This window comes from Nicotiana tabacum, chromosome 12, assembly GCF_000715075.1.
Source record: "Nicotiana tabacum cultivar K326 chromosome 12, ASM71507v2, whole genome shotgun sequence".
NCBI classification, from domain to species: Eukaryota; Viridiplantae; Streptophyta; class Magnoliopsida; order Solanales; family Solanaceae; genus Nicotiana; species Nicotiana tabacum.
In genome coordinates, this window is record NC_134091.1 from 67804790 (window position 1) to 67827428 (window position 22639).

The window sequence follows — 22639 nt, forward strand, 5'->3', positions numbered from 1 at the left end:
GTCCTGCGGACGCTAGCAGCTACCTTGCAGTCTCCAACTCACCTGGATTTGCACATAAAGTGCAGGGTGTAGTGTGAGTACAACCGACTCAGTAGTAACATAAATAACTAAGGAACTGAGTAGTAGTAACGAGCTAAGTAGGACAATTCAATTATTTCTTTATCACAATTTAAAATAAACAGAAATAAACAGGTAAATTCCATCAACTCAATAAATGTTACAAAGAAATTAACAGGTAAAATGCAGCAACAACAAAAGCAATGAATCATCATAGCAATGTCACTCCATCACTCAGCACTCGGTTCTCGGCACTCGAACTCAGCACTCAACACTCAACACTCAATAGGTACCTGCGCTCACTGGGGGTGTGTACAGACTCGAGAGGGGCTTCCAAAGCCCAAACGCTAAGCACGGACAACTCACGTGCTGCACGGACAACTCATGTGCCATAATATCAATCCCTGGATCCGCACGGTCAACTCACGTGCTATGGTATCAATATCTAGATCCGCACGAAAAACTCACGTGCTTCAATCAAATACCTCACAACAGGCTCTCGGCCTCACTCAATCATGTACCTCTCTAGCCTCACCATCATCAACAAAAAGGGAAACACAGCCCACGTCAAGTATCACAGCATATCAGCAAAATAATAGGGAATGAGGTAAATATGTACAATAATATCTATGACTGAGTGCAAATAATGTGAGTATGAATAAAGCCTAAGCATGATCTCTAACATGAAGGCAAACAAGTTCAATAACAAATAAACACATAACCACAGATAATAGCCATTAGGCCTCACAGCCTCACGGGACGGACCAAGTCTCAATCCCTCGCGGTGCACACCCACACGCCCGTCACCTAGTGTGGGTATCACTTCCAAATAATCACGTGATGTCAAATCTCCGGGTTTATACCCTCAAAGCCAGAGTTAAAACTGTTACTTATGTTAACAGCGTAAAATCCTACTCCGGGATGCCTTCGCCTCTGGACTCGGTCTCCAAAAGCTCCGAATCTAACCAAAATTTGAATACTACTATCAACATAGGCTAAAGAATCAAATTCCACAATAAAAATCACATAAATAGGCCAAAAATTCGAAATCGGCCAAAACCCGGCCCCGGGACCACATCACAAAACCAGTCAAAAATGGAAGAATAACAAACCTCGTCCTCACGCGAGTCTAACCATATAAAATTCGTCAAAATCGGACTCCGTTTGGTCCCTCAAATCCTCACTTAAAACTCTCCAAAACACAAGCCCTAGCTCCCTCAATTTTACCCTAAACCCCTACTAATTTCATGGCTAATCAGTGGAAAAACATAAAAAAAAAAAAACGCGTAAATGAACCCAAGTAACTTACCTCAGTGATATCTCTTGTTTCTCCCTTGGAAAGCACTGCCCTAAGCTTAAAAACTTGCCAACAATGGAGTAACAAGGTCCTGCGGATGCTAGCAGCTACCTTGCAGTCTCCAACGATAGCCGGCCTGAACTCAACGATCGTCGCGCTCTAACTCACCTGGATCTGCACATAAAGTGCAGGGTGTAGTGTGAGTACAACCGACTCAGTAGTAACAGAAATAACTAAGGAACTGAGTAGTAGTGACGAGCTAAGTAGAACAATTCAATTATTTCTTTATCACAATTTAAAATAAACAGAAATAAATAGGTAAATTCTATCAACTCAATAAATGTTACAAAGAAATTAACAGGTAAAATGCAGTAACAACAAAAGCAATGAATCATCACAGCAATGGTACTCCATCACTCAGCACTCGGCTCTCGGCACTCGCACTCAGCACTCAACACTCAATAGGTACCTGCACTCACTGGGGGTGTGTACAGACTCCGGAGGGGCTTCCAAAGCCCAAGCGCTAAGCACAGACAACTCACGTGTTGCACGGACAACTCACGTGCCATAATATCAATCCTTGGATCCGCACGGTCAACTCACATGCTACGCGGACAACTCATGCGCTATGGTATCAATACCTGGATCCGCACGGACAACTCACGTTCTTCAATCAAATACCTCACAATAGGCTCTCGGCCTCACTCAGTCATGTACCTCTTTAGCCTCACCATCATCAACAAATAAGGGAAACACAGCCCACGTCAAGTATCACAGCATATCAACAAAATAATAGGGACTAAGGTAATCATGTACAATAATATCTATGACTGAGTGCAAATAATGTGAGCATGAATAAAGACTAAGCATGATCTCTAACATGAAGGCAAACAATTTCAACAACAAATAAACACATAACCACAGGTATTAGCCATTAGGCCTCACAGCCTCACGGGACGGACCAAGTCTCAATCCCTCGCGGTGCACACCCACACGCCCTTCACCTAGCGTGGGTATCACTTCCAAATAATCACGTGATGTCAAATCTCCGGGTTTATACCCTCAAAGCCAGAGTTAAAACTGTTACTTACCTTAACATCGTAAAATCCTACTCCGGGATGCCCTCGTCTCTGGACTCGGTCTCCAAAAGCTCCGAATCTAACCAAAATCAGAATACTACTATCAACATAGGCTAAAGAATCGAATTCCACAATAAAAACTACTTGGATAAAAATCCGAAATCGGCCAAAACTCGGCCCCCGGGTCCACGTCTCGAAATCAGTCAAAAATAGCAAAATAACAAACCTCGTCCTCACCTGAGTCTAACCATATAAAATTCGTCAAATTCGGACTCCGTTTGGTCCCTCAAATCCTCACTTAAAACTTTCAAAAACTCAAGCCCTAACTCCTTCAATTTCACCCTAAACCCCTACTAATTTCATGGCTAATCAGTGGAAAAATATCAAAAACACGCGTAAATAAATCCAAGTAACTTACCTCAGTGATATCTCTTGTTTCTACCTTGGAAAGCACTGCCCTAAGCTCAAAAACCGGCCAACAATGGTGAAGAAAGGGCAAAAATTCACGAAGTTGGGCTTATATAGTTCTGCCCAGGGGTTTCGCACATGCGGACCCCTCCTCTCACCTGCGCAACTGCATTTGCGGTCCCAAGTGTGCACCTGTGCATTCCACTTAACCGTCCAGGCTTCGCACCTGCGGCTGCCCCTTCGAACCTGCGGGCTCGCAGATGCGACACACCTTCCGCTCCTGCGAAGCCTGCCCAGAGCCCTTTTTTCCGCATCTGCGCCCCAGGTCTCGCACCTGCGGGCTCGCAGATGCGACCTCCAACTCGCACCTGCGCATCCTGCGTAGCCCAGCACTGCCCGCTCCTGCGGACTCCCCTTGCGCACCAGCGACTCCTCCTTCCGCAGGTGCGAAAATAGCAGAACAGCAGCATCAATTGCATTTTCCAAACTCCAAACTTCCCATTAGCCATCTGAATTCATCCCGATCCCCTCAGGACCTCAACCAATAATTCCAACAAGTCATATATCACTACCCGAACTTAGTCGAACCTCCGGAACACCCAAAACGACACCAAAACACTAAATCAACCTCGAATTCAAGGCTAAAAAAATCTAAACTTCCAAAATTCACCAATGACGCCGAAACCTATCCAACCACGTCCGAATGACCTCAAATTTTGCACACACGTTACAAATGACACTACGAACCTACTCCAACTTCCGAAATTTTATTCCGACCCTGATACCTAATTTTTCACTGCCGATCAAAATCGCCAAATTTTTAACTTTCGCCAATTCAAGCCTAATTCTACCACGGACCTCCAAATTACATTCCGGACACACTCCTAAGTCTATAATCACTCAACGAAGCTAACCGAATCATAAAAATCTACATCCGAATTCGTTTACTCATAAGTCAACTTCCGATTGACGTTTCTAACTTAACTTTCTAACTAAGAGACTAAGTGTTCATTTCATTCCAAAACTATTCCGAACCCAAACCTACTAACTCGATACAACTCAACACAGCTGAACAATACATAAAGAAGCAAAAATAGGGAAAACGGGGCTATAACTCCCAGAATGACTGACCGGGTCGTTACATCACTTAAGGATATATCCTTAGTACGTACACTTCTACTTAGTGTAATTATCAATATCTATAAGCTAATTGTAACTATTACACTTCTATACTTAATGTAATTATCAATGAATTGCCTAATAAATTATTAATATTAATTAACGATATTGCTAATATATTTTTACTTACTTTAGTTGTCAATTTAAGATAATTAAACAATCACCAACATTTGTCATATATACCATTAATAAACTTCTACCTAGTGTGTAATTATCAATATATAGGCTAGTGAATCACTAACATTACTTAAGGATATATTCTTAGTACAGTTCTTCTTAGTGTAACTATCAATCAAGCTAATTATAACTATTACACTTCTACTTAGTGTAATTATCAATATATAGACTAATCAATTATTAATATTACTTAACGATACCACTGTACTAATAAACTTCTACTTACTTTAATTATCAATTTAAAGATAAACTCACTAACATTTCTCATAAATAGCATTAATACACTTCCATTTAGTGTATAATTATCAATGTATAGGCTAATCAATCACTAACGTTACTTTTATAAGGATGCCACTAGTTCACTAATACTCAGTGTTATTATCAATGTATATAGGCTAATCAATCACCAACATTACTTACAAATATATTATTAATATACTTATACTTCGTGTAATTATTAATCTACAAGCTAAATATAACTAATACACTTTTACTTAGTATATTATCAATGTGTATGATAATCAATTGTTAACGTTACTTAAGGACACCATTAATACACTTCTACTTACAGTAATTATCAATTTATAAGATAAATCATCACTAATATTTCTTACGGAAACGACTAATACACTTCTTCTTAGTGTGTAATTATAAATGTATAGGTTAATCAATGTAGTTCAGGATACTACAAATTCACTTTTACTTTGTGTAATTATAAATTACTAAGCTAATTACCACTAATGTATTTTAAAGTAGTGTAATTATTATGAATACAGTTCCACTTAGTATAATTTTCAATAAATTGGCTAATCAACCACTAAAATAATTAAGTAAATAGTTACCGAGGGACTTACCGACGGCCTCCCTCGCTATTGTGTAATAAAAAATACAAAATAATTATGTATAAGATTATATATTTAAATTACCGATGGAAGTCCATCGGTACTGTAAGAACAAAATTCAAAAATATTATGTAAATGCAATAGCGATTGAGTCCGTCGATAACTTTATTTTCTTATTTATTTATTTTTTTAAAATGCACCGAGAGACACCGTTGGTACCTTAAAAAATAATTCAAAAATATAAATACAAAATATTGCGAGAGAATCTGTCGGTAAATTACCGTATCGGTACAACCAATTAAATTTTGACCGGTCAAAGTATTATTATTTAATGAGAGTTGTCCGTCGATTATTTTAAAAAAAATAAAAATTAAGAAGTTCAAAAGTATCAAGGAACTCCGACGGAAAGCCCCTCGGAATAGCAACAAAGTTTTTTAGTAGTGTCTGTGATGGCACTAAGCTAGCACCTTATAATGCCACTCTACAGTTTAAGGGTGAATTGTTTTTTGGATTAGTGTTATAAACATACACAAGGATGATGAAAAATTAAAGAATATAGTTTTATGAAGAATAGGGATAGTAGAGTTTTAAAGATTTTGAAGAGATGTTTGCGGAGTACATGCCATTAATCTTCTCATTCTCTCTTGTATTTTTATTTACTTGGAACCCTAGACACTGTGATCTTTCCTCTTTTGCTTTCTTAATATAAGTTAAATATGAGACTCATCTTGAGGATGGAATACTTGTTCCGCGATTTACTTTGAAAGATGGTGCATCTTTAATTTCCTCCCGTCTCACTTTTGAGTCCCCTTTCTTTCAGTAATATGTATAACAACAACTAATATGATGATTTCTGTGTAGGTTATTTCTACCTAGCTTTAACGAGATCTATTAAGACAGTGAAGGAGGAAGAGAAAGTCTACAACTTGTGACGGCACAATGTAAGCGAGGGTTTTGTTCTTTCGAGCTGCTCTCCAAATTTTTTCCTGTAATGATTTCTAACAAAAGTCTCACTGATGCATCGAGATCAACAAGTGGAGACAAAGCTGGTCGAACTTATTATTAGCTTCAATATTTCGGTAATGTGTCCTTAAAGATGCCTTGTGATATTAACCAACTCATTTAAAAAATGATTATGGTGTACCCTTTGGAAGCCAAACTTTAGAACGGAATTGATGATTGAAGAGGGGTTATTATATATATTGAAAGTTTTATACTTTTATTATTATATTCTTATAACTATATATAATGTTGATCTGATAGTTTTATTTGTAATTATATATAATAAATTGTACATGAAACACATTCTGGTTAATTTTTTGCAACTACAGGATTTCTTAAATGATTTCTTGATTGTATAGTAATTTCTACTAATATGCTATGTGCTCCTGCAGATCTGCATAGTCTCGAATTCAATCATGAGAATACAAACATGAATTGCAAACTAGACCATGTTAAATTTTATTGCACTTCAACTATATTGTTTTATGCTATATTGCCATGATAGGGTTAGAGTATTCGCTCAGTAGGTTTAATGTTCATCGAGTATTGATCATAGCGCTTTTGGATCGTGACATAATGCTCCATCATATAACAACTATCTCATTTCTTTATTATAATAATTTCTTTCTTTTTCATGTTAGAGATAAAGAATCTATTAAAAGTTTTAAAATTAACAGTTTTTGCAATACTTTCTAATTTCCATTATTTTGCCAAAGGATAAAAGATCACAAGAATAATGAGCTTTCAAGAGCTTCATTTGACGATTAGATCTCCTGGTTAATTTTAGGTTTGACCTTCAAATCCACTATCCAGGTTGAGTGAGCGATCTGGGATAATATTTAATACACCTCGTTGCTCTGCAAATTAAAGATGTACTTGCCTCAATTAGCTAGAGCATAAAAACTAAAATTTTAGCATTTTCAATGTCAAAACATTAGCTCTCAATTAAGATTTTAGAAGTAATTAAGCATACTACTTGTGCAGTGATTAGAGTATATGTGAATATATTGAACGACTTCATTAATTTGGTGAATATACTTTCCTTTATTTAGAGACAAATTAAAAATATAAATTTCAAAATCTCCCCCCTCCCCCCCCCCCCCCCAAAAAAAAAAAAAAAACCGCTGGGATTCCAAAGTAGACTTTTGGAAAAATATAAAATTGTACTTATATTAAACTGAAAATTCTTACGTACAATGGACAACGTATAAACAATAAAATGACTTATCTCTAGTTGTGTGTATTTCTTATTAAAATAGCTATTAGATAACATATTAGAACAGTAGATAAAATATCTCTTAAATTTTTATAAAAAATTAAACCATCTATAGGTGTATGTTTCCTCTTTCTTAAAAATTTAATCAATTAGTGACACAAAATATTAAAATTCAAACTTACTTTTCAAACGAGAAGCCTGTTCAGGAGTCAATGAAGCTGCAAATCCTTTTAATTCGTTTTTATAAGGATATATAATTGCCTGTTTCGCTGCATCCTCACTAAAAGTTAAAAAAAGAATTACTAATATGGCACATTATATACCCTTAATTTATAAGCATTTGAATTCTAAACTTGTCATTAAAATAAGGAAAATAGGGGTATGAACCTTCCCAATACTGTGGCCAAGATCTTTTCATAATCAGAATTCTCAGTAAAAACAATGTAAATCTTCTTGTCGTCCTCTGGAAAAGAAGCTGTTCTTGCTATAATAAAGGAAAAATGAGAAATCAAAATTAGAAATGTGAAAGTTGTTGATGACAAATATTTTCCTTGAGCCATTGTGCTTTAATTTTATGGAAATTAGAAATGGATGAGAATTAAGATTTTGGTTTATTAAGTGATGAAGATGGTGATAAAAGCAATGGAGCTTGGTGTATAATTTATATTTTCGAAAGAAGTTTTAGATGCTAAGCACCTAGAGCATTAATTGAATAGTAACTTACTGAAGTTTCATTTTGACTTTAATTTGTCGGTTAACTGTAATTACAAAGGAAAGAAGTTTTAACTGATTTAAGTGTATTGTTGTCTCATTTTGACTTATTTAATTCTAGAGTTATCAATTAAAAGACGCCGAGTACAGTTTCTGGACCAATTATTATTGGACAATAAGATGATCTCCGTAAATTAAAATACTTATCATGTGAAATTAGGAGTTCCTAACCAAATATGTACCTTACGAACTGATCTTCTTTCAACTTTGCATCGGTTAATAATTATAAGCTAAATTTCTTTGCTGCACAATCAAGTTAATTAATGTCAACCTAATGACATTTCACACATAATGTAACTTTATTCCAGATTCAGTATGTCCAATATCAAAAGTCATAGCAACTTTACAATAACAGTTGCTACTTACCATTACACAAAGCTACTAATTGGTAATGCTACATAGTACAGTACTAATATTTAATTAAACCGTTCTTCTATGGACATGCTCAAATGTAAGTGGGAGTGTTTCCTTAATTCACTCGGTCAACCATTCATTTGAACCTAAAGCAAATAGGAAAGGAGCAAAATGATCTCTTATGTAACTTTTTTACTGTTATTTTATTAAAAAAACATATAATTTAAATAACATTTACAGAGGATTACTAACTTTTCCGCACGTATATTCTTAATATCACTAGCTATATGACTCCTAACCATGTGACGAATTAAAATTCCCGTTCCTTTCTGATTGTTCTGATCATATTTGACATTATAAACTTTCGTGTGTGTATATCTTGCAAATGAGCTATCTTTATAGATTATAGGGAATCAAATAATTTCATAACTTAGCAGTTGGTTGACAAATTTGTGATGTTTTAGGATCTTTGAGTACATTAAGCTTACGGTATAGGTGTTGACTCAGTAGCAGTGTGTGCTAAATATATATCAATTATCATTTCACTATCGGATGAGGAGAGTTTCATCTAAATCTAAATCTAAATTCAGTTCAACATCTTCTATATGTTGATGCATGATTAGATACACTTTCTTAACCTTGCCTAAACAAATTACCTAAGCAAGAACGATCGAGATGAACAAAAAGCAGTGAAATAATGAAAATTAAACGTTAATCGGACATGATGTGTAAAAGCGGAATAATGAAAATTCAACGTGTTATTAACTCTATCATAGACATATATGTTTTTTCTTCAAAAATTGAAGTTTAACGGGTTAAAGTGAAATAACAAAAATTAAGGGTTTTGATAAATGGTGAGAAGTGCATGTTTTTGAATATGTTTGCATATTATTTCTTATATGAGTTGCGGGAGTCGGGAGATTACATGATTTTTGAAGTGAAATATGCTCATATGTTACTTCTTGCATGTAGGAGTAAGTTTGGATGATAAGTGATCAAAAGATATCAATTTGTTGCTAAAAGGAAAAGATGGGAGAACTGGGAGCTCATCCATTCTCGCACATGGCATAAAAACAAACGCGAAAAAAAAGAGAATTAATTGAATGCACAAAACAGTAAAGTGAAACGAAGGCACGGATCACTTTGTGAAATGAAAAAATTTCAAAAGCTGAGTCCGTGCCTATGGTCGCACGCTACACGAAAGTTGACGCGGATTCCAACTTTCCTATCCGAGATTGGATTGATTAGTTCTGTCCCATATAAACCCTAATTGATATAAATACATCCTAAAATGTCCTTTTGAGGGGGAGAAGACTTTGGAGTGGAAGAACACGCTAAGAGTAAGGCGGAAGATTCGGCAACAAGTTGTTTCTTTTCTTCTTCCAATTTTTCATTATTGGTTATGAATTTTTGTATTTTAGTTTTACATACTATCATGAGTAGCTAACTTGTTATCTAGAGTTTTGGTGGAATCTTTTGTAGGATGAATTCTTGTTATATTTTACTATAATTTAGCCTTTAGATTTCTCTATTTGTTTAACTACGTGCTTATTTTAGTTGATTGAATGGACATCAATTGGTTGTGTCTATTTATTATGTATTGCTTGGAAAATGAAACATATTTAGGTGGTTGTTAAACAACGTCACTCCTAACATATGTGAGGAATCAATACGACGGATTTAAAGGTGAGTTTAGGAATATCAAAGCATTGACATGATCATAATGAGCGGTAAGATAGTGCCAACTAGCGTAGTTCAGAAGAATATGTCTAGTAAATTATTGTAGTTGCTCGGACGAGAATTACGACACCTGAAATGCTCACGATCAGTAGAGAATACTTAGGCAAAATTATAGAAGAAGTAGCATGAAGGATTCCGACAATTGGGAAAATCATAACTCTAGGCCTCCTTAATCTTTTTCTCCAACCCTTAGTATCTCTAGTTGTTAATTTACTACTTTAATTTGTAAGTTAATTAGTTAGACATAAGAATCTGAATATTTATAACTTAGGAATTGTTCGAACTTGTGTTCTTAGTGATAGTGATAAGTTGTAGCTAAACCTTAGTTCTCTGTGTGATTCGACTCCGGACTCCTAGACCGGATAAGATTTGCAGTGACCGCTTATCCTTTTTAGGACTAGAGTTGGGCGTGATCAAATCTATTTGGAAAGCTATGCATAATTATGTCACGACCCGAAATTTTCACCTTTGGGACCACGATGGCGCCTAACATTTTCACTTGCTAGCAAAGCCAACGTTAAAATAATTTAAACCATTTTTAACAATTTACCTTAATTAAATAGTATAGAAACCAACAATCGGAATAATCTGAATTTAAATGTGCAAACCAAAAATAATACGATGTCTAAATACCATCCCAGAACTGGAGTCATAAGTGTACGAGCTTCTAGAATAATACAAACAAGGGTCTGAATAAAATATAGCTGTCTGAAAAAAAGCACACAGCTAAGATAAAATAGAAGAGGACTTCAGAGCTGCGAACGCCATGCAACTATACCTCAAGTCTCCTCTGATAGCTGAATCCGAGCGAATTTATAGTACGCCGCTGGGACCAACTCCGGTATCTGCACAAGAAGTGCAGAGTGTAGTATGAGTAACCAACCGCATGTACTCTGTAAGTGCCTAGCCTAACCTCGACGAAGTAGTGACGAGGCTAAGGCATGTCACTTACATTAACCTGTACGCAATAATAATAATAATAATAATAATAATAATAATAATAATAATAATAATAATAATAATAATAATAATAATAATAATAATAATAATAATAATAATAATAATAATAATAATAATAATAACAGGAAAAGAAGTAAGACCGGTAAATCATATCAATAATTGAAGTCAATTCAGCAGTCATAAACCTTCAATTAATTTCCATCGCGGCGTGCAACCCGCTCCAATAATATAAACTTAGAATAAAATCCATTGCGGCGTGCGACCCGCTCCAACAATATAATCTTTCAATTAAATTCTGTTGCGGTGTGCAACCCGCTCCAACAATATAAACTTTCAATAAATCTGTTGCTTCGTGCAACCAGCTCCAACAATATAAACTTAAAATAAAACCGTTGTGGCGTGCAACCCGCTCCAACAATATAATTTAACAACTCTTAAATGTAAAAATACTTCAATAAATACCACATTCAAGAGGAAATTATTAGGCAACAAGGCATACAATGCTTATGATTTATTTAGGAAATAAGTAATGACAAGTAGCAATTAATTGTAAAAATCAGAGAGAAAATATGCAATTTAATATTTAATATGCTAATTGTCAAGTAGCAATTAAGACACATAAGTCAAATAAGCATGTAGCAATTATAGTATGAATTCAAGACATAATATTGGACAAGGAATATGAGAGAAATAATAATTATAACAATTAATTCATGATTTAAAATAATTTATAATTTTCAGGTAAATATGCAAACAATCAATTTGACGACGTATAGGAACTCGTCACTTCGTCTATACGTCGTTACACATGAAATTCACGCAACAAATAATTCAAGGTTCTATTCCCTCAAATCAAGATTAACCATGACACTTACCTTACTTTGCAGTTCAAGTGATCACTCGACCATAACTTTTTCTTTCGAATTATTCTCCAAACCAACCAAACCTAGCAATTTATTTACCAACAATTCAATTTGAGCTTAAGAAATTATTCACAATTCGAAAGAGACTTAATTTAAATCATTTTCAAAAAAGTCAACTAAAAGTCAACGTGGGTCCCACTTTTCGGAACCCGACGAAAAATCACGGAATCCAAGCACCCATTCCGATACGAGTTCAACCATACAAAAATTATCGAATTCCAACATCGGATCACCTTTCAAATCTTCATTTTTACATGTTTGGAAGATTTTACACAAATATGATTTTCTTCAATTAAATTCACGGATTCATGATATAAATAAGCATGGAATCATGATATATAAATGATTTAGGATAAATAACACTTACCTAGTTCAAATTTGTGAAACATCCCCTCTGAAAATCGCCCAAACCAAGCTCCCCAACTCTATTTTTGTCAGAAATGGCAAAACCCCCCGTTTATAGAGCCTCTGCTATTTTGAGCACCACAGGTAGCGTGGGGCGCTTCCTGTGGCACATTTTCCAGAACCCCAACAATTCCCAGCGCCATGGCTAGCGCCCCATGCTACCCTGGGTGCCGGCGGCGACGAGAAATCTTTTGTGACACAGAAATGGGCATCTCTCTCATACGATGTCTGAATTCGACGATTCTTTTTGCTATGGCACCAAAATTTTAATACGCATCTAATGATTCAATCAAAACTGAATTTGGAGCTCATTTGACTAATGTGATACCACTTATTTTTGAAGAAATGATGTCAAAACATTCTAGAATATCCAAATTAAATTCCGTTAACCATCTGAAATCCATCCGAGGCCCTCGGGACCTCAACCAAATATAGCAATAAGTGCTAAAACATCATACGAACTTACTCAGGGTCTCAAATCACGTAAAATAACGTCAAAATTACAATTCACACCTTATTTCGGACTTATGAGATTCAAACTTTTTTACATTATAAAACCCGTGCCGAAATGTATTAAATGAATCCGGAATGATTTCAAATTTGGCGCACAAGTCATAAATGACATAACGGAGCTATTCTAACTCTCGGAATCTCAATCTGAGTCCGATATCGATAAAGTCAAATTCACTGTCAAACTTTGGAAATCTTTAGCCTTTAGATTTCTAGTTTCCGTTAAATGGCGATAATTCGAGGTAGGGACCTCCGAATTTGATTTCGGGCATACGCCCAAGTCCCAAATCATGATACGGACCTACCAGAACTGTCAAAATACTGATCCGGGTTTGTTTACTCAAAACGATGACCGAAGTCAACTGAAATAAAATTTGAAGCTCCATTTCACATTTTAATCAATTTTTCACATAAAAACTTTTCGGAAAAATTTATGGACTACGCCCGCAAGTCGAGGGATGCTGAAGGGTGCTATTCGAGGTCTCAGAATACAGAAATAAATGTTTAAAATTAAATATGACATATTGGGTCATCACATTCTCCACCTCTAAAACAAACGTTCATCCTCGAACGGAATTAGAAAATTACCTGAGCTGGTGAAAAGGTGTGGATATCTACTCCGCATGTACGACTCGGACTCCCAGGTAGCTGCCTCAATCGACTGACCTCTCCATTGCACCCGAACTGAAGGATAACTCTTAGACCTCAACTGTCGGACCTGCCGAGCTAGAATAGCTACCGGCTCCTCCTCGTAAGTCAAATCCTTGTCCAATTGGACTGAGCTGAAATCTAACACATGGGACGGATCACCATGATACTTCCTGAGCATAGACACATGGAACACCAGATGAACTACTGATAAACTAGGTGGTAGTGCGAGCCTGTAGGCTACTTCACCCACCCTTTCAAGAATTTCAAAGGGTCCGATATACCTAGGGCTCAACTTGCCCTTCTTTCCGAACCTCATTACACCCTTCATAGGTGAAACCCGGAGCAACACTCTTTCTCCAGCCATGAATGCAACATCACGAACTTTACGGTCGGCATAACTCTTTTGCCTAGACTGAGCTGTGTGAAGTCGATCCTGAATAATCTTGACCTTATCCAAGGCATCCTGTACCAAATCGGTACCCAACAACCGAGCCTTTCCCGGTTCAAACCAACGAACTGGCGAACGACATCACCTCCCGTATAATGTTTCATACGGAGCCATATGAATGCTCGACTGCTAGTTGTTATTATAGGCAAACTCCACAAGTGGCAAGAACTGATCCCAAGAACCTCCAAAGTCTATAACACAAGCGCGAAGCATATCTTCCAATATCTGAATAGTGTGCTCGGACTGTCCGTCCGTCTAAGGATGAAATGATGTACTCAACTCAACCCGCGTGCCCAACTCACGCTGTACAGCCCTCCAGAAGTGCAAGGTGAACTGCGTACCTCGATCAGAAATGATAGACACGGGCACACCGTGAAGGCGGACAATCTCGCGGATGTAGATCTCCGCTAACCGCTCTGAAGAATAGGTAACTGCTACTGGAATGAAATGTGATAACTTGGTAAACCTGTCCACAATGACCCATACTGCATCGAACTTCCTCTAAGTCCATGGGAGTCCAACAACAAAATCCATAGTGATACGCTCCCACTTCTACTCGGGAATTTCTAACTTCTGAAGTAAATCACCAGGTCTCTGATGTTCGTACTTGACTTGCTGACAATTTAGACACCGAGCTACATATGCAACTCTATCCTTCTTCATTCTCCTCCACTAATAATGTTGCCGCAAATCTTGATACATTTTGGTGGCACCTGGATGAATAGAATACCGGAAACTGTGGGTCTCTACAAGAATTAATTCATGAAACCTATCCACATTAGGCACACAAATACGACCCTGCATCCGCAGAACTCCATCTTCCCCCACAACAACCTGTTTGGCACCACTGTGCCCGCACCATGTCCTTAAGGACAAGCAAATGAGGATCATCATATTGTCGCTCTCTGATGCGCTCATACAAGGAAGACCGAGCGACTGTGCAAGCTAGAACCCGACTGGACTCTGAAACATCTAACCTCACAAACTGATTAGCCAAAGTCTGAACATCTACGGCTAACAGCCTCTCACCAACCGGAATATACGCAAGGTTACCCATACTCACAGCCTTTCTACTCAAAGCGTTGGACACCACATTGGCCTTTCCAGGGTGATACAAAATGGTAATGTCATATTCTTTCAATAGCTCTAACCATCTTCTCTGTCTCAAATTGAGATCTTTTTATTTGAACAGATACTGTAGGCTACGATGATCAGTAAATTAAATACTTCACACGAGACACCGTAAAGGTAATGCCTCCAAACTTTCAGCGCATGAACAATGGCTGCCAATTCTAAGTCATGAACAGGGTAATTCTTCTCATGAACTTTCAACTGCCGCGATGCATAAGCAATCACTCTGCCATCTTGCATTAATACTGCACCAAGCCCAATGTGAGATGCATCATAATACACCGTATAAGATCCTGAACCTGGGGGCAATACCAACACTGGCGTCGTAGTCAAAGCAGTCTTGAGCTTCCGAAAGCTCAACTCACACTCGTCTGACCATCTGAATGGGGCACCCTTCTGGGTCAATTTGGTCAGTAGGGATGCTATGGATGAAAACCCCTCCACAAACCGGCGATAATAACCTGCCAAACCCAAGAAACTCTGGATCTCTGTAGCTGAAGTAGGTCTAGGCCAATTCTGAACTGCCTCAATCTTCTTAGGATCCACGTTTATGCCTTCTGCCGATACAACATGCCCCAAAAAAGCAATTGATACTAACCAAAATTCACATTTTGAAAATTTGGCATATAACTGATTATTCTTCAAAGTCTGAAGCACAATCCGAAGATGCTGCTCATGCTCCTCTCGACTGCTGGAGTAAATCAAGATATCATCAATGAATACCACCACAAAAGAATCCAAATAGGGCTTGAATACCCGGTTCATCAAATCCATAAATGTTGCTGGGGCATTTGTTAGCCCAAATGATGTCACTAGGAATTCGTAATGCCCATACCGAGTCCGAAAAGCTGTCTTAGGGACATCAAATGCCCTAATCTCCATCTGATGGTAACCATGCCTCAACTTGATCTTTGAAAACACCTTGGCACCCTGAAGTTGATCGAATAAGTCATCAATTCTTGGCAACGGATACTTGTTCTTGATAGTAGCCTTGTTCAACTGTCGATAATGTATAATCATCCGCATTGAACCATCTTTCTTATTTATAAATAACACCGGTACACCCCAGGGCAAGACGCTAGGTTTAATGAATCCCTGATCAAGCAAATCTTGTAACTGCTCCTTTAATTCTTTTAGTTCTGGCGGGGCCATACGGTATGGTGGAATAGAAATGGGCTGGGTGCCCGGAGCCAAATCAATACAGAAGTCAATATCTCTTGCGGGTGGCATCCCCTGGCAAATCTACAGGAAATACATCTGGAAACTCACGGACAACTGGGACTGAATCCATAGATGGAACATCCGCACTAGAATTGCGAATATAAGCCAAATAAGCTAGACACCCCTTCTCGACCATACGACGAGCTTTCACGTAAGAGATAACCTTGCTGGTGGAATGGGCAGGATTCCCTTTCCACTCTATTCGAGGTAATCCCGACATGGCTAAGGTCACCGTTTTGGAGTGACAGTCCAATACATGATGATAAGGTGATAGCCAATCCATTCCCAAGATAATATCAAAATCTACCATATCAAGAAGTAGAAGATCTACGCTAGTCTCAAGACTCTTAATAGTAACTACACATGAACGATAGACATGATCTACCACAACAGAATCTCCACCGGTTTGGACACACGCACAGAAGCACTCAGAAAATCACGAGGCACAACCAGATATGAAGCAAAATAGGAGGACATATAGGAATAAGTAGATCCTGGATCAAATAAAATTGAAGCATCTTTATGGCAAATTGGAACAATACATGTGATCACGACATCGGATAACTCAGCCTCATGCCTAGCTGGAAAAGCATAAAATCGGGGATGGGCCCATATTAGTTATTACTTTTGCCTTTTATGGGCGCTATGGAATATCCATGATACAATCTTCTAACAATTCAATCCTTTGTCTATGTCCTGGACTCAATTCTTTCTTTTAGCTTATACCGGAGTCTTCTATGGCTATATGATTGTCAACATATATGCTGTATGGATAATACTCCAAAATCTTGAGTGCATTCATAATGTAACTAACTCTGGATTATCGATCGAATAATTACTTTCGTTCCTTCTCAACTTTATTTAAATGTAAGCAATTACTTTTCCTGGTCATTCTGCCACTTGTTGCACGAATACTTGGCTTATCTTAGTACCCACACATATTGGAATTCCATACAACCCATATGATCTTGAATATCACCTTTTGATTTTTTTCTTCTTCCCGTTCATTAGCCACGATAGGTGCCACTTTCTTATGAAATGCATACAATATTGTTGTGAGACTGTTGTTACAAAACCATTTTCTCTTTAGGTCATTGTGCTTAGGTTGAAGCCCTCTTCCTTATTTCCTCAGCTAGTCTTTCGTTGTAGTACTTAGGGAAGACCCTCTGACTTTTGTAAAGCTGCGAGCTTATTACGTCGTATACCCGATAGAATTTTTGATGTCCTTCCTCGCCTATAATTATTCGTAGTTACTTACTTCAACGCCCTTGTGCTTGTAAGGTTGCTCTTGAGCTGATATTTTGACTGTCTTCCCAGTGGTACTCTCTTTTATTTCCGTAATACTCATACGGTACCTTTAACTACCCCAACTCCTATCTAAATATTTCTCAAGGATCACGATATCATTATCTACGAGACTAGATTCACTATGTTGGGGTTCACTATGTTTATCTTGCACGATCTGCTGATTTGTCTGTATCCTCTTGTCTCGCCATAACTAAGTTCTTGTTGAATTAACTACTAACTACTCGTTAGTCCATACTCATATCTATATTTCGCGTAATCTCTTTTGGGATATATCCTTTTCCCTAACTTACCTCTCGTACTAGCTCCTTATTTATTACTAACATCTCGGGTAGGAACCCTTACTTCCTCTCCTTGACGTCGTGTTAGCATAATGTTCTGGAATCATAGCATATCAGTAAGATTTGAGTAAGTGCAATCTCATCCCTTTCTCATTTTTATCGCATTCTTCCTTTACCATTCCATAGTTACTAGAACTACTTAATTCTGATTTAATGCCACATCACTTCATATTCCCCCCCCCCTTTAGGGAAGTACTAAGATTTAGTGCTACGATGATCTATGTATAGATGTTTTACCTCTTCATATTTGACGTCTTTTCACATCATCGATGATCCTTATTCGCCTCGTGGTAATCTTTTTATACCAAGGATAACAAATTTCCTTATTCGCGAGGGTGACACTTAGTATAACTAGCACATACAGTCCCTTAAGCTTAACCTTGCTCACATTACTTATTTTAGGGAAGTGTCTTCCTGAATGACCTCTAAAGATTATTCTTCTGTCGTCCATTCTATTACTAATTTTGGAATGCAATCTCTGAAATTATCATGATGCCGACTATTATCAAATCACTTAGTTCCTAATTCATGTTTAGTTTATCTTGTTTACCAGCCTATACTAATTTCCATTACTCTGGGGTCTAACTTTTCCTTCTGGTAATCACGTTAGAGTCACAAACTTATTTCTCGAAATGAAGATATGACTTTATGGCCTATACTCTTTTGTTATCTCAAGGTCTGTCACCTCTCATCTTTTTCTTCCCTTGACTATAGACTCTGTAATACTGTCAATTTCAATTTTTTTTTGATCTACCGTTGTTATCCATGTATTACATCTTACTCATAATGCTTCATTAACTCTCTTCTTATTTCCCTGCTAACATTTCTGTTTATCACCTTATTCTGAAAATTTCAACATGACATTCTTTTACTTTTAGCTCCCCTTGCTCCATCCACTGGCTCTTCGGGTTGCCTAACATTCTCTCTCTACTAGGGACGGGAGCCATACTAAGATAATATTTATCCCTTCAGGATTCCAGTGCCTATCTTTGAACATTCTAGTATTCATATCTAGCTGTACTATTCTAGAGTGCACCATCTGGGTGTCTCACAAGGAGATCTATTAGTACATTTGCAATATCCTTCAGAAATGTCAACTAACGCAAATAATCCATTCACTATTTTGGGTTACTCTAACCCCAGCCGGATCCTGATATCACGTCCTTCTCTCAAACCATATTTGTTAGCTCCCATAGGGCATAACTGAGATGGGTGTGGACAATTGTACATAAATATATATCAATGTTAAAGGTAACTCAAAATGCTTATATTTCTCTGCTTGAATTGTAAATACTGATAATCTTCATAACTGGGCGTCTCGTACCCTTCTTCACCTTGCTTCTTTTACTTGTTGAAACTTGTATCTACCTTCTGAATCTCTCATTGCTTTTCACCATATGGGTAGATATTCTTGCCTTAAGGCTCCTTATCAAGAAGCTTACACGTCTTAGTACACACATGTTCTGCTGAAGACCTCACATTTATCCATCATAAGAATGATGCAAAATCGAGTTCCTCTGACTCAACTCTTCCACATCCACATTCAATCTCTTACCAACTGTCTTTCTGGATATAGGTATCGATGCATTACGAATAAAATAAAATTTAGGAGTTTGAATTCTTACAACTGAGCTCTACCACACGATCTAGAGTAAGAAGAAAGAGTGACAGTCCTAAATGCCCTGTAGCCTCCTACTTATAAGTGTGGTGAATAACACACCCATAAACAAGACTCTACTAGACACGACTTGTAGACTCCCTAGGACAAAATTGCTCTGATACCACTTTTGTCACGACCCAAACCGATGGGCCGCGATGGGCACCCGGTACCTTACTCAACCGAGTACCAACATAACATATCTTTTCGTATCATGCTATCATAGGTAAATGAGATGGAAAGGCTGCCGTGAGATAACTAGAATAAAACACGTAATACCAACTTATACATAAGACATACGGGCCTATAAGACCAAAATGATCACTCGTACACTAAACATAGGCCGACAAGGCCATACAATCTTTTACATACATGACATATGTCTACAAGCCTCTAAGAGTACATAAGTATCATAAAGGCCGGGACAGGGCCCCGCCATACTAAACGATACACGTCCAAATCATACTGACCAAATAAGCAACTCCGGAGCAAATGGAGCGTACCAAAATCTTCCGCTGAGCTGATAGCCTACTTGGAGGACTCTCGACCTGTCTATAGGGACCTGCGGGCATGAAACGCAGCATCCCCGGGCAAAAGGGATGTCAATACAAATAATGTACCGAGTATGTAAGGAATGAAAATCAGCAAATAATAGACATGAGAGAAACATGGAGTAAAAGACTCGACATGTAAGTCTGAATAGCTCTGTGAATCATTTAATACTTATAATGTCATGCATATGCATATAAATGTCATACCATGCATAAGTATATGCGTTCATAACATCATCAAGCCTCTGAGGGCATCCCATCATATCATCTCGGCCACTGTGGGCAAAATCATCAACGTATATCATACCAGCTGATCAGGTGGTGGTGCGTATATAATGCCGTAACCTTTTCCCATATCCCATATATATATACATATATATGTGTGTATAATGCCGTCTGGTCATGGGTCAATGTACATATATAAATGAATGCAATGCATGAGAAGTACGTCAATAAAATCTCTCGGAACATCATAAGACCATTATGCCTTTGATTAATGTCATGAAATAAACTTTATAAACTTACATATTTTCTGAGACCCATGAACAGACGATAGAATAATAAGACATATGGGGAATCAAAAACATAGGAACCTCTAGTATTTCTATGAATAGAGTCATTTATGGAAATTATGCATTTGCTCGTTTCGTTTGTATCGTATGGATCATGCCAAAAAGAAAAAAAGGGATATCCTTAACATACCTGAGCTGATTCTCTTGACAATCCCCCTAACTCACGTCTTTTGTAAAAAATATATAGCGGCGGATCAAAATAGGGAAAAATCCGTATGATATTCTTGAGAAAGATTGTACCGTGCTCTCTTAGAATCGCATTTTACACTACTATAGCGTTATAAGGGTTCATAAGAACTTCCCTTTAGAAAGAGAATTCTATCCGTTAGCAAGCCTATGTACCCAACGTTGTTGGTCTTTGCAAGCATGCCAAAAATTTTCCTATTCACTAAGTTACATCGCCAAATAAGAAACCAACCAAGGTAGTTATCCAAGGACTCTTACGTGTAATCAAGGAAACATATGTCTTATGACTCATCATGCACATTGGTGCCACTTTGGCTTGGCTTAATGCCATGTGGCAGCCCAAAAAAAAGATCCTTATCCACTTAATCCTACTTAATACCACAATTATCCCCACAATTAATCAATTATCCACATAATTAAGAATTATCTCAACTTACTTAAAATACTACTCACTTTTAACCCACTTTATATATCTTACTATCATGGTCATGTGGTACCTTGTATGGCACTAGTCCATAAATACGGGGTATTATAGCTTGGACCGTATTTTATCTCAAAATGTCAAACTTCGATGAAATTCATTTCTTAGATATGCTTACCCTCTCATCTTCACGAATTTACTTATCACTTGTTTTAAATAGAATAATGCTTATAATCTCAAAATAATCTCATTCCCGAACTTACGTCGATTAACTTATGACGAAACTTTAACATACAAAAATACGGGATGTAACATCTCATTTTCGAGCTTCCATCAATTTACTTATGGCGTACTTTCACGTACGAAAACATGGGGTGTAACACCTTGATTGTCATTGATATACATATCATGTGAGGAAGAGTGTAAAGCATGAACGGTGATGTCGTGTTATTTTATATATATATTATCATGTGAGGAAGAGTGTAAAGCACGAAGGGTGATGTCATGCCATTTTATTTACATTATTGATGTTTAATAATTTAATACCACACAAGAGAGGGGGAGGGGTGATTTGTATGGTGTCCAATTTTTGCATTATCATGTGAGGAGGAGAGTAAAAGCACGAAGGGTGATGCCATGCCATTTCATTTATATTATCATATTTTTATATTATCATGCGTTCATGGCACGAAGGGTGTTTACGTGCAGGCGAGGACTAGGGACATGCATTATATTGTGATATCTTTTCCTTGTGTATACATTCATTACTTTACCTTGAACTGTTACTGTTGCACCTATGCTTTCTATGCGACTTGTCGTTGTTGTTCTGTCTTTGCCCTCTATCTCAATTGTTATTGTGTTATCCATGCCTACTAGCTGTTTAACTTGCAAATATCATATTTTTCCTTCTTGTTGTTATATCTACATCCATGTCGTTCCTTATTTATTGCACTTTCGTATAAGCCTTCTACCATGTTAGTTATTCATGCCTTCTATTTGTTAGCTCATGAAGATCATGCTTTCTCTCTTATTTGTTATATCTACATCCAGACCTTCTACCATGCTAGTTAGTGAAATTTGTGTTCTTCTTTCATAATTGCTGTCATTACTTCTATCCCTTTTACCTAGTCTGTTACCATTGTCCATACGTACTGCCTTGTTCGTTATAGCTACCTGTGTACTTCCCACTTTGTCATTACTGTTACTGGCATTCTTTCATCTGGTTGGTATTGTTA

At 37.3% G+C, this 22639-nt stretch overlaps 1 protein-coding gene across 1 annotated transcript; it reads right to left on the reverse strand.

The window, feature by feature from the left end:
* Nucleotides 1–6646: 6646 nt before the first annotated feature.
* Nucleotides 6647–7868, reverse strand: LOC107819636 (subtilisin-like protease SBT4.1). Its single transcript, XM_016645763.1, has 3 exons — nucleotides 7645–7868; nucleotides 7440–7537; nucleotides 6647–6898 (listed from the first exon to the last, which is right to left on the reverse strand). The coding sequence occupies exons 1-3, from the start codon at nucleotides 7815–7817 to the stop codon at nucleotides 6825–6827; spliced, it is 345 nt and encodes a 114-aa protein (XP_016501249.1). The 5' UTR covers nucleotides 7818–7868; the 3' UTR covers nucleotides 6647–6824.
* Nucleotides 7869–22639: the final 14771 nt, after the last annotated feature.